The sequence below is a fragment of the Humulus lupulus genome, chromosome 2 (genome assembly GCF_963169125.1).
Source record: "Humulus lupulus chromosome 2, drHumLupu1.1, whole genome shotgun sequence".
NCBI classification, from domain to species: domain Eukaryota; kingdom Viridiplantae; phylum Streptophyta; class Magnoliopsida; order Rosales; family Cannabaceae; genus Humulus; species Humulus lupulus.
The window spans coordinates 13,488,683-13,502,787 of record NC_084794.1 but is presented as its reverse complement, the minus strand read 5'-3'; the positions used below and the strand labels follow the sequence as shown (position 1 = coordinate 13,502,787).

General features: G+C 35.8%; 2 protein-coding genes across 2 annotated transcripts; both read right to left on the bottom strand.

Moving 5' to 3' along the window:
* Window positions 1-1,026: 1,026 nt before the first annotated feature.
* Window positions 1,027-6,262, bottom strand: LOC133817322 (citrate synthase, glyoxysomal). The gene is made up of 13 exons (XM_062249809.1): window positions 5,927-6,262; window positions 5,539-5,719; window positions 4,124-4,209; window positions 3,831-3,935; window positions 3,303-3,365; window positions 3,042-3,151; window positions 2,672-2,791; window positions 2,514-2,589; window positions 2,295-2,368; window positions 2,040-2,160; window positions 1,817-1,914; window positions 1,591-1,714; window positions 1,027-1,405 (listed from the first exon to the last, which is right to left on the bottom strand). The coding sequence occupies exons 1-13, from the start codon at window positions 6,185-6,187 to the stop codon at window positions 1,271-1,273; spliced, it is 1,554 nt and encodes a 517-aa protein (XP_062105793.1). The 5' UTR covers window positions 6,188-6,262; the 3' UTR covers window positions 1,027-1,270.
* A 1,241-nt stretch (window positions 6,263-7,503) lies between these two features.
* Window positions 7,504-10,698, bottom strand: LOC133817321 (ubiquinone biosynthesis O-methyltransferase, mitochondrial). Its single transcript, XM_062249808.1, has 9 exons — window positions 10,206-10,698; window positions 9,969-10,058; window positions 9,780-9,858; window positions 9,490-9,567; window positions 9,099-9,147; window positions 8,611-8,660; window positions 8,242-8,391; window positions 7,883-7,963; window positions 7,504-7,763 (listed from the first exon to the last, which is right to left on the bottom strand). The coding sequence occupies exons 1-9, from the start codon at window positions 10,469-10,471 to the stop codon at window positions 7,644-7,646; spliced, it is 963 nt and encodes a 320-aa protein (XP_062105792.1). The 5' UTR covers window positions 10,472-10,698; the 3' UTR covers window positions 7,504-7,643.
* Window positions 10,699-14,105: the final 3,407 nt, after the last annotated feature.

Here is a 14,105-nt window from a genome sequence, read left to right as displayed (position 1 = left end):
TTGTTGTTAATTATATTATATGTTTAATACGATATTATTATAATAAGTAAGTTTAAATTTAATTAAATTTTATTTAAGTTATAAAACGTATGATTTTATTATTTTTTAAATAATTATCATTGTAAAATATCTAAAAAATATATATTTTTAATTTTTTTAATTATTTATTATTTTAAAATAATTATCATTGTAAAATATCTCAAAAATATCATATTTTAATTTTTTTAATTATTTATTTTATTTAAGTTTAAGTGTTTACAAACTACTGTTAAATATAAGAATATTATGTTAAATATAAAAATATTCCATCAAAGTTAACATTAAAAAAAGTAAAAACTCTTAAAATCAAGAATTTTCCCTATCTAAACACTTATTATATAGAAGAGATATAGATGCGTCGTATCAATTATGTCTTGTTAAGTTGGACTCGCATCATGTTGTATCCTTATGTGCATACAAGTGAAGTTCTTAGGTTTTGATCAGTCATGTTTAGGTTAAGAAAACAGGTTACCATAACTCGTTTGATCACTGTCGGATGAGCATCAGGCAAGTTTGGGCATTGGGCATTGGATTTTGCTTTGGGTTCAGGCAAGTTTCCACACATTGTTGGACTCGGATTTGGATAGCATTGGTCTTTCAGAAATGTAATTTTCAAACCACACGTAATTAAGTTTGGATAAGTAATACTAAGCACACACTCATTTTACATTAACCTCATTAGAGTAATTAAATAATGCATTCTCTCTATAATAATATTTTCTTAAAATGGTAATGTAATTGCGTATGTTTGATAGTTACAAAAAAATATATTATAATGAAATGGTAATGTAACAATCAAATGTAGTTTTCTAATGATTCAAGGACACGACAACAATTGAAAAAAAAAATTGAGAGAGAGGAAGAAAGGAACTGTATGCAAATCCATGTTGAGTAGTGTCAAAATGTAGTCTTTTCCTTTTTAAAATTGGCATTAGCAGTAGCACATGTAAGATAAAAAAAAAACCATATAAATTAGAGCAGCAGAAGTATGTCTAAACAACTTTGCATTCATATGGGGAACTCGCCATTAATATGGCATTACTTGATACAAGCAGTGAAGAAAGTTCCACTTATTTGAGGTGTAAATACATTCATAACCTACAATCTGCCAACATACTGCTGCTAATATAGGCAGATTTGTAAACATTTATGCTTCTCCCTGCAAATTTTCATGAAATTTATTTTTCTTCCCTTTGTGATATATAATTTTAGACGGAACCCCAGTAAAGGATTAAACTTTAGATCCAGCTAGTCGACGCTTAGAAGCATTTGAAACGGAGACCTGTCCAAGACTATCTGCCTTTTCCTCTGTTGCCAACCGTTCTTTTAGTGGCGTATAGTGCCTCAACCACACCCCAGTGTAAACCTGAAACAGATCATAGAGATTACATCAACATCATTCAGCAGTAGAAAAAAATCAGAAATATGTAATAGAATTGCTTGAAATGATTAGAATCAGAATCAGAATCAGATGTATGTGATGATCCAAGCAGTGACAGGTATAGTAAAAACCCACAAATTGACCATGCAAAGTTTTTAAGTATGGAGTACCTCTTGTGGTCTCATTATCTTTGTATCAGGATCATCCAGGGACTCCCTCCAGTGGGCCAGGTACCCAGCCATTCGAGGGATTGCAAACAAGACCGGGAAAAATTCAGTCGGAAATCCCATTGCCCTGATTCATTGGAAACTCAGTAATTTGTTCCCGGTTGTATGCTTCTTGAAGAGAAGTTCATAAAATTTTAGGCTGAGTGAATAATGTCTTATTTGTAGTTACCTATATATTAAACCAGAGTAGAAATCAACATTTGGATATAGCCTTCTCTTAACGAAATACTCATCCGACAGTGCAGCCTTCTCCAGAGAAATAGCCACCTGCAAATGGCATAAGATAGATGCATGAGAACTACTCACTATCCAGGTACAAGTTATTGCTTATTAGGTGGATTAAACGAACGACTATCATAAGTGCATATAAAAGTGAGGAATTGTCAAACTACCTCGATGAGGGGATCACGACCAACAATTGAAAATACTTCCTCTGCCAGATTTTTAATAACCTTTGCTCTGGGATCATAGTTTTTGTACACTCGATGCCCAAAACCTGACATCTTTCGCTTCCTGAATGAAGAATTGTCAGAATTGGGATGAAAAGAATTATGACATATTTTCATTTCATAAAAGAAAAAGATAGATATTAAATAAATAAAAGTTTTATCAATCAGTCAAACAAACGACTGATATGTTCAAAATACCTGTTCTTCACACCCTCGATGAACTCTGGTATGTTCTCAACAGAACCAATCTCAGTTAGCATCTTAAGCACAGCCTATCAAAAAGCAATACAGAGAAAAAAACAAAATAATTATCCAATATACCATGGTAATGTGAGAAAGCACAAGCCTTAATCTGTTCACCAAAAGGTATGCACAACAGACTTTAAATCACTACCAATTCATAGAGGCTATGCATACCTCATTTGCTCCACCATGAAGGGGGCCATACAGTGCTCCAACAGCACCAGCAAGAGCAGTGTAAACATCAACACCACTGCAAATACAAGGCAAGATGTGCCATTTTAAAAATAAATAAATAAACCTTATTTTTATTTCATTGGTGCAGAGTTGCCTACCTTGATGCAAGATGCCGGGCAGCTGCTGTGGAGCAGTTCATTTCATGTTCTGCATGCAGTACGAAGAGAATGTCTAGAACTCTAGCTAGTCGAGGATTGGGTTTATACGATCTATTGCCTCTGCAAAATTTTGTAAAAGAAAATCAAGGTAAATGAGACCCCAGATTTCATCATTTTGGGTCTCAAAATGGATAAATTTCACAATGAAGAAATCATATATTTATTACCCCTCATAAATTTTCATGAAAAGATTTACTTAAGACCATAACATATTTATCACAGGTATGCCATTTTAGAAAGAAACACCTGTGCACAATAAAATAAAATAAAATCCTACAAATACATAGAAAATAATTTCTATAGAACATACAATGAATCTAGCATGTATAAGAAGTTCTCCGAGTAAGAGAGAGTGCTAGAAGGTAGAACTGGAGGTCTTCCTGCCAGCCTCAAATAAGCAGCTGCTGCAATTGTTGGTGCCTGAAAATAAAGATGCAACATGTAATTTATTGACAATTCCAAAATATATAACTATTTGCACATGCATAAAGAAAGTAGCGGCAAAGCTAGAACTTTACTGCATAGAAACCGATTAAACCGCTAAAAGAAAGAAAAGAATGAGGAAGACAACCTTCCCAAGAATACGTGCTATTTGTTTGTCTCTGACTTGTTTCGACCGATAAAGATCTTGACCCTACATCCACATAGCATACATGATTATAATGATTGAAAAAAAGCCATAACCAACACCAAAATGTAAGAGGCACTTATAATCCAGTAACACCACTCATCTCAAGGAAGCACACAATTTCCATTGCCCAACATCAGATCATAATATTGAGAATATTGTTTCCACAAAACAAAGGTGCCAAATATATATACAACATATGTGGGGAAAAAATATTAATTCAACAAACTGCATATGGCAATTTACTACAGGAGTTAAGTTGAAGTTAAAGCCTGGTCACTACTATGCTTTAATTGAAGTCCCTTATAGCTCAAGGGTGTACGGAAACATAATTTGGAAGGGAAAAAAAAACTCAATTTTCTATTACAAACAAGCTGAGAGAATTAAGTATTCAATGTACCATGCATTAGAAATGCTACAAGATCCTGGTAGTGCACAAGATCTGAAAGAAAATCATGCTATCCAACTTACTTTAAGGGCAGGGTTGGCATCAGGGTGAAATACTGAAAGAGCACTCATTGCACTGACAACCACACCCATAGGATGTGCATCATGAGGCATTGCATGTATGATATCCTACAAATAAATAAAGAACAAAGAATAAAATCAGACCATAAAGTATAGTCTTGCTAAAACAAAATTAATGCATGAAAGCAATTAATGGATATGAAACTGTTTCCATGCTTCCATGCCATGATAAAAAGCACCCAATACTGTAGTAGAAAGATTTTTAATATAAAGAAGAAGAAGAAGAAGAAGCACACCAATACTCCCTGAGGTAAGGCTGAATGCTGAGAAATAGCAAATTCCCAGTTTGCTAACTGACTTTGAGAAGGCAAATTCCCGTACACTGAAAAGGGACAACATATTAATCTACGAGCATAATTGACATATAGTCTTATACTTAACATATGTTGTATCTAAATGCATCCATAGCTAATAATGCAAGAAAAATATAATTTTTCAGTAGTACCATTAAAGTGTGACTAAAAGAACAGAAGAGATCTAATTAACTCTGAGAAAATAGCTTAGTCCTATACTAGATTTATCCTTACAGAGTCACAGTTCATGCAACCCGTAGTATTTCAAGCATACCACATTAGATGCATATAAACCAATTATATGCCTTTATACTAAAGCACATATGGTTTCTAATGTAATGGTAGTAGAGGAGTGCCTAGAGTATCTAGGGGAAAATATAAAATAAACCTTTAAAGTGTTATGTTGGGGATAAATTTTGATAGGTGCTAAATATTAAAGGAGCAGATTGGCAAAAGAAGGAGTTTGTACAATTTGATCAACAAGATTATACCGCGTGCAGGAAAGAGTTTGATCAATTAACGCGATTGCATCATCCAGCATTGGATATGATATCTCGACTTGATGAGTTAAATAACTATTTGAAGTGACTAACTTAGCTTCAGAAAAAGGTCTGAAATCAATAATCAAATAAATAAAGCTATCTGGATAAATTTTTATTGTATTAAGGTTTCACCACACGCGCCAGGAAATAAGATAAGATCTATAGAAAAGGGGGCTCATCATCATTCTTAAAACTCACAGTTAACATAAAAAGAAGAAAGAACACCAGATCTCTTGCTTAATCACCCCACCCAAAAAGAAATTACAAATGAATTGTCGATTTTAGCCTCAACAATGTAAGCTATAGCTTCTAAAATTCTTTTCCAATTGTCCATAAAGACTTCAATCATTTGTTGGCAATGCTCATTCAACTTAATCTCTTAGTTCCCAGAAATTCAATGAAAATGAATTTGGGCTCTACAATGAGTGTTTGTCACATTTTTAATTGCAGCAACTACATGAAAATTGTCATTGCACGTCTAATAGAGCGCTATAGGGTACCCATGGTGCCTAACACCACCTTATGTTGATTACCTTTCTACTTCGGTAGTGTTGGACACCATCAGGTGACCCTTATCATTACTCCGTCCAATATGTTTGTGAACTGTGATAAATGCTACATTTTTGTCAAAACACTAAGTATATCCTTAGCCATGCAACTAAGAATTTTGTCTATGAACAACGCCAATTATCCACCAAAGTATCATGTTTTTCTTTGACATTCTTCTTAACTAATTTCACAACTATATATATTTCAGATACTACAATCTTTAAACAGATTAACAGAACCATCCAGAAACACCATAAGAATACTTACTTAAGCAATAGGCCACTTCCAAATAGGTACTGCTCTCAGCCAATTCCTCTATTGGGTAGCCCCTATATCTAAGGATTCCTTCATCACCATCAATATAACAAATCGATGATCGAACAGGGGCTGTGTTAAGATAGCCAGGGTCATATAACTTGAGCCCCTTGTCATTTCCTCCTGTCGTTATCTGAAAAATCACAAGCTCAAGTTAATTTTCTACAAATTTCGAAGATCCGCTTCAATCAGAAAACTTTTTACAAAGAAAAAAAAATCCAATAAACCCAAATTAATACAGGGAGAATTAAACAAAACCCATATCGCAAAATTGTATCTGATCATAACATTTCCTTTTATTTTTGAAGAAAAAAATAGCTGCATAGAGGACATGACATACCTTCTTGAGATCAGTGGCTTTGATGGTTCCTTCTTCGGAGACCTGGACCTGGTACTTCCTACCGGTTCTCTCGTCAACGATGGACAAGGAACCCTTGAGGTTCCCAGGCGGTTGGACGATGGTCTGAGAGGAGACGCAGAGTGGGTCGAGAGATGAGGAGAGGTCATTGGGTTCGAAGGAAACAGCGGCTAGATGAGCTGAGAGTACGGCCAAGCGGCTCCGAGCTGTGATTGGCAACTCGGCGGTGGTGACTCTTGACATTTTTTTTCTTCTCTCTTTTTGCTTCAACTAATTAAATTAATAGATGGAAAGCTTCTTGAACATGTTCCACATTTCAATATATATATATATATATATACTCACATTCAAGTGGGAACTATTGCTTGTGGGACAATTATAATGGATCTTTTTTAGAGGAAAATAAAAAATCAATCTTCGTTTTGCTAGAATATTTTAATTATGAATAATTTAACGTATACTATCAATAACAAGTATAGTAAACTATAAAGTAAAAAAATATCAAAAATTTTGTTCTCAGCACTGTAACTATTAAAAAAGTTTTGAAAATCTAGCACTCCTCATTGTCGCGTATTACATATAAAAGTTAAGAGGCTATATATCCAAAATGTTAAAAAGAGGGAAAAAATAAAATAAATAAAAAGTCTGATGAGCTTTCGTTGGATTGTATCGATGAAACGTGACGTGTCTATCTTCTCTTTTGCTTGATAAAAAATAAATAAATACAAAATGAAAGGAAGGGAAGGGACCCGCCATAACGCGGCGATTTGCTCATCTTGGGAAGCTCACTCAATCCAATTACTTGTATGTATGGATACCAAATATATACTCAGATATTATATGTAACTTTAACCCAGTGAATTATATATTGAGACCTATAATTTTATCCCAGTCAATTATATCAATATATATTAAAATAGATTTATTTTTAACCAAATCAATCATATATATATTAAAATAGAGCTATTATTATTTACTCTTTTGAAAAAAAAATGACACTTTATAATATTTAAGGATATATTTTTATATTTTGAATACACATTTTCAAGATAACAATTTAGATTACGATACAATAGCGCAATAATACACAATATGAAAATAAATAAATTTAAGTGACACATTTAATAATCATATCATATTCGTATTTAAATTTTTGATATATTTAATAATTATATCGTATTCATTAGTCGTGTCTGCCTCACACATTTCATTACTCTTTTTTATTATGGCTATTTATTATTACCTATTTTCCACCTCAGAAGATAACAGATGACGTCATTTCTAACAGCTTTCTCTGCTCAACTCCCCAGGAATTTTCTTTTTCATTTCAATAACTACATAACATTTTTCATCATTACCCATAAACATATTAATTACATATTTCTTCTAAATCGATGGCTGTAGACTGAATATTTTTCATCAGAATCATCTATATATACCCATTTCCATTTGTTGGTCTATCAGATTCATAATAGTTCTTAATCAAGAATGACATATATTGGGTTTTTTAAGGAGGAAAAAAAAATTAATAATATATATGATTGTTGAGGCATAAGAAGTTGGAGAAATGTAAAAGTAGGACAATGATGTATTAAATTTAAAACATCCAATGTATAGAGGAAAAATAAAATAAATAAAGAAATTGCCAATTTATTAAAAACTTTATTCTATTTCATAAGAAGAAAATTGATTTATTTCTTTATTTATTTGATGTAGAGGCTGTTTTGGTACCATAAAGGATGTAATTTACACTAATGTCATCAGATAGAGACCATCTTCCAGTCAATGGGTTGTAAACAAATCCAGCCATTTCTTTGAGCTACACAAAATCAACCAATCAGCACAAAAGGGAAAAAAATTGTGAAGAGTATCAAAGATCTATTAACGTTATAATTTTAATTTTAATAGGTTGTTAATGGTAAACATGTATTGGCTTACCGAAATTGATTCACGCTGCAGGAGCAGGGTCAATTCTTCAGGAGTTATAAAGCTTGACCATTGGTGTGTACCTATGGGGAGCTGTGAAAGAAAACTGGTATTATTAACTCCACAAGCTTTTTCCAAAATAGGCCCCGAGTAGAGAAATTTTCACTATTTTACATGGGAAACCAAAGTTTCCAAGAACATTGTGGAGGGAAAAAAGATATGTGCAGTTCCTAGATTTTTGTTGTGTACAGAGAGAGAGAGAGAGAAACAAGTTCTAATGATATGAAGCTCATCTTTCATGGAAAATAAGATGCTCAATAGCAATGCAACAAAATATAATGAGCTGCAGTAGAACAAACGAAAAATAATACCCATCGAAGAAGATACTCTGCTAAAATGATGGTCGCGGCATATGCTCTCATAGATCGGTTAATGGTTGACATCACTATAGCTCCATCTGGAGCAGTTAATGCTACCAGAGACTTGCTGAATTCAGCAGGATTTGCTACGTGCTCAATTACCTAGAGTGAAATGCGCAGCATAGAACAAATTGGATGTGAGCTTGAGACTGCATGAAGAAACTAAAAAAAGCTGTAAACAAATTGAAAACGAAATTTCTATAATCTTAGTTGGCTCCACTAGAGTTTTTCAAATTAATACTCACAAAAACATAAATTTCACAAAAGCAAACTGCGATTTTGGTGAACAATAGGGACTGCAGGTTTGGGCTGAGAACACACCTCTAATGAAATCACAGCATCAAAACTTTTCTGTTCTTCAACCATCTTTTCTGTCAATAATATTAATAACATAAGCTTCTAAATTGAAGAAACAAGTACAAAACGTATACAGTGAGAAAACAAAACTTACAGCCAGTTGATTACTTGCTCAATGAACTATAAATAAATACATGCATCATTACCATAAAAATGGTGTATAAGTCTAAAACAATTAAACATTATTTACATAAACATTTAGCAATGAACGATAACATTTAGCATGTGATGTATCGAGTCAGAAACTATGAGAAATAATGAAGCGAAAGCCTCTCCTTAGTTGACATTATTTAGACGGATTTCACATTGACACACAAGTAAAGAAGATGTAGCCATAAACCATATATTTTTTTTACCAAGGGCATACCATTTGAATGAGCCACTGCACAAAAATTAACCAAAAGGCCAAAAGTTCTGATTTATCCAGGAACTAAACAATGTTCATCACATACCAGCTGTTGTGCAGCAATAGTTGATTGTTGAAGTCAGTGGATCCAAATCCTGTTTCCAACAAGTAATTTCTCATTATTAAGCATAACCAAAAATCATAAGACCACAAGAAATGTACGAACCCATGAATTACATTGCTAGCAGAAGTAAACCCTAATCCTTCCTAGCAGAGTAAAATAAACACATATGCCAATGTTGGAATTAACTAGGAAGATAACTGAAAGCCTCTTTGCCACTCTACATTGTCCTTTTCGACCCCACAACAACAGCTCATTGCAGGAATAATAGCATATGATGAAATTTCTGGGCAGCAATTTGTACCAATAAATGACCAAACAATTATAATACATGTTAAAAGACAAAGGTTTAAAACAAAACTTGTCATATACTTACAGCATGAAGGCGTGCAATTTTGATATTTTTATCCCCAGCATCAACTCCAGTTACAGAAGCCCCCATTCGAGCTAGAGGCTAAGATATGAAAAAAAAAATTAACAAATTAGAATTGACAATATTTCAAGCTCAAAAAGAAAATACCAATTCGAATTTAACACTGCTTGTACATAAAATCCAGGATTGGAATAATGACATGATTAACACATATGCCACAAATAATAAGGTAACAGTAAATTAAAAGTAAAACATAACTATATTAGAGTGAATATGAGCAAAAAGAAAAGTACCTCAGAAAGAATTCCACCACCACAACCCACATCAACAAATTTTAGTCCTTCGAAAGGCCTAGCAGAGTTTGGATCCCTCCTGAAACAAGAATGTTCATATAATTTTTTTTTTATATAAATATATATATATATATGAATATACATAGCAAGTTCGCAATCATTATGGTGAAGCTAATAAAATTAATGTACCTAAAATGTCGGCAAAGAGTAGAGCGGATGAAGCCGAGTCTAATAGGATTGATCGCATGCAATGGTTTGAATGGGCCTTCAGAATCCCACCTAATTATACCATAACAAATCCGATAAACATAAGACTTCAAAAATTTTAACCCTAAGTTTTATTGTCTTAGCATCAAAACAGATTATTAGTTAAGAGGAATGGGCAAGAGATTTTAAATTGATGAGAAAATGATAAGCTAATCAGACCAGGTTTCAGCAATGGAAGCGAATTTGGCGAGTTCAGTCTGATCCACAGACGAAATAGTCGAAGATTTCACGCCGGACTGAGAAATTTGAGGCGGTGGAGTAGAAGCTTGGGGTAGAGGCGGGGCATCGGAGAAAAGCCTAGCTCCGGCACTGCAAATGAGGCTTAGCGGTGCTTCTTCGCCGCTCGGGTACCGACGAGCAAGGGTGCTTTGGCCGTTCGTGGTTGTGGACAGAGCTCGGAGTTTGCTCAGGAGCTTGGAAGCCATGGCGCTCGTCGGCGGTCGTCTGAATGGAAGAACTGAACTTGGAAATGAGAATAGCCCGTCTGCAAATGGTCAAAGTTTGACCCGATAATAGATTGGGCTTAAATTCTGATCAGGCCCATTACAGTAAAAGAAGTTTATCACACACTACACTACACTAGCTTTATCTGAAGCAAAATGAAGTTTGTTAGTTTCAGATTTTCTGTTCTTTTTTTACGGAACTCGTCCAATTAGATAATAAGAAACTGGTGATAAAATTGAAAAAAAGTTCTAAAATATTATTTATACTAACTGTGAGTAAAATGTTATATGTATTGTTTACCTAGCTTTTCAGAAATTATAAATATATTTAGAAATAAGAGCTAATAAGAAAAGAAGGAAATGAACAAGTTCAAATTTTTTTACGTTGTTAGGGCGTTAATGAGTCTTAGTCCACGAGTCAATTGTATTGAGCTTTAGAGAGTTTAGCAATGTAGTTTTTCTGCAAATTCAATAGTGTTTTTACATGCATGAAAAGTCAGATCCTTGCTACAGTGCACTAATGGCTCTATTTATAGGTGGTTATGTAGCTTGGGCTGGACTAATTCAGACCCAATAAAAATATAAGCACAATTGCTCTCTAATAGAGTTGTAGTACAAGTGTATAACATGATTACAAAATGTTTAGTCTACGCCCACTAGGTCGGCTTAAGCGTGATAGAGCATTACAGCTGCCTCTTGTACGTTGATACAGCTGATGCAAGTGGGCTATCAGGGAGATTCTGGGGACAGAATCTGTTAGACTAGTGGTAGTACCGATCCTTAGGAGCATTGTACATTCTGTGCGTATCCCTTTTGCAGGTTAGTTGAGGAGACCAACTGCTGGATTTCTTGGGGACACATTAGCCGGGTGAAGAGTTGGTCTTGTTCCACTAGGATGTATGGTCCAGGTTCATTTACCAAGGCAGACATCAGTAAGTGATGACGGACTAAAGAGTATATCCTGGTAATGAGTTGAAGAGTGAGGATGGACCCGGAAACTCCATCTGGATCCCACATGGTGGGAACCGCCCCTTAGCTAGGATATCCACCATAATGATCTTCATCCCAGAGGATCGAGGTTGTGTGCACCCATGATGTTGGTCCGAGCCTTCATTTCAGGTCTGGGATTTCGTTATACTTGGATCATTGGTCAATTACCGGACCTAGGATGGGTCTGGGCCTTCAAGCCTCTGGTAACTTAGTGTTCACTGGGCCCTGGTTGGGTCCAGGCCTCTCTTGAGAATTCATGAGGCCCATTTGACAATGTCACGTGTTCTTGGTGGAAAATATGGACAACATTTACCCCTAAGTCTTCGTCCATGTTTGTGCGGTGGAGACTTGCCCCTTCGTCCCGGTTCAATCACTTGTGTTATTCCCAAAAAATAGGAAGATGCATCCTAGGAGACTAAGGGGAGTGCATTCTAGGAGAGTTAAGGGGAATGGTCCTAGGAGACCCCAATGAGGATGTGGTCCTAGGAGACCCCAAGAGAGTGATCCTAGGAGAACCAAGGATGAGGTCCGAGGAGAACTCAAGAAAGTGGTCTTAAGAGACCCCAAGGAGAAAGTGGTCCTAGGAGACCCCAAGGAGGATGTGGTCCTAGGAGACCCCAAGGGTGTGTAGGAGGTAAGCCTCCCAAGGTTTTCTAAGTGTTGGCTCGAGCGTGTCCAAGGTAAGTAGCTAAGGAGGAGGAGTCTCATGCAAGAGGAAGGAGACTTAGATTTTGATAAGGAGAGCCTATACAATGTTCGATCAGACATGTTTGGGAGATACTAAAGGAGAATGCCTTGACCTTGTCCAAGGTGAGATGTTATGGAGGAGGTTGCCTCAATGTTGTCCAAGGTGAGGCACCAAGGAGGTTGCCCCAATGTTGTCCAAGGTGAGATGCCAAGGAGGTTGCCTCGGACCACCTTGGTCCGAGGAGAAGCCAAGGAGATTGGTTCAAGAAGGAACATGGCATGCTAGAGGAGAGTGCCATGTTAGAGGAGAGAAGTGCATGCCCTACCACCATGCACGTTCAACCCACAAAAACATGTCCTACCACCATGCATATCCTACCACCATGCATGTTCAACCAGCACTTGCATGGGTAGTGAGTAGGAGGTGGACCAACTAGCTAGAGGAGACTAAGTCAGACACAACTCCAACAATATACGCGGGAATCTCTCATTCTTCCCACAAATGGGGGGTTTGTTACATTTCGAATTTTGAATGTTTAAATGTAATAAATATAATAAAATATCCCTATCATAAGGGGATATCAGTTGAGGATCCCAGGCCTATAAATAGAGAGTTTATGGGATGAGAGAGGGACTTCCTTCTGCTTCTTCTTTCTAGAGGAGAAAATTGGGACTGTCTATTCTAGAGAGAGAAAGTGCTGAAATAATAGAGAATTCTTGTATTTTTGCAATCTGTACTGAAGAAACTCAGTTGGCTCAGTCCATCTGATCTTGAGTACGGATCTATAAATCACAACTCTAAGTGGATTAGGCTATTACCGACAATCGGGGCTGAACCACTATAAAAATCTCTTGTGTTATTTACTTTTCTTGTTTATACCGTCTGTTGTCGTTTTTATTTCTCTTGAAGGCTTGTCGTTATTGACGTTCTCACGTCGTTGGCTAAAAACGCAGTCAACAACTTGAGTCCCATATCAATTACCTATGTCCCAGTTCAATTACTTGGGGGCCAACTGATTAACCCCAACCCTTCGAATTCCCAGTGACCTAGGTACGTGTCTCCAGGTGAATGGTACGTTGGTGCCACTCACACCCAAAAGACGTGTGGAAATTCATTTGTTGTCCTGGGGACTGATGGATGTCAGCATATTTTCCGAAGCGTCCCATCTAGGTGAAATGACGCTTTTAGCACTTGAGTGGGATATTTAATGTACCTTCACTATCTGGAACCGTCGGATGTGGATTTTCTTAGGATAGTTAACATGAGTCGTTGGATGAGAAAGGCACTGATTGACGAATCGACGCTTTAGCACATGATTGGGCTAATTAATGTACTTTCGTTATTTGGAACCGTCAGATGCATTTTTCCTGAGGGTACTCAATGCAAATTGTTGGATTGGAAATGTGTGGATGGCAGATTTCTCTCCTATAAATGCATCAATGGGCTCCCTTCCTCATTTTTACTGATCTTGAATTTTCAAACTAGAGAGCAGATGTAATGTCCCAAATTACCTAATAAGGCTTTGTGCCTAAATTAGGGGGCGAGGATGGTAAATTATGGAAAATTAGTGTTATATATTAGTGTTATAGAATGCATTAGGTCATATGAATTTGACAAGGTAAAAATTCACTACTAATATACTATACCTAGCTGCCCACTCTCTCTTAGTTTTTTCTCTAGAAATTCTCTTCTCATGTATTGAGACTTTCCACACAAACACTAGGTTGTTTTAGAGAAAAACTTGGAAGACTGTGGTCTTGTTTCAAAGTGCACGGTTTGGATTCCTTGCAATACCTAGCATTCAACAAGGACAAAATGTTAGGAAATCCAAAGGGTATAGTCATTGTACCGCTACGCTTCTCGTAAGTACTTTAATTATTTTGTTATTATATTTATGAATCTTTGTATTAAAATCACATCTATGCATGTATTTATGTT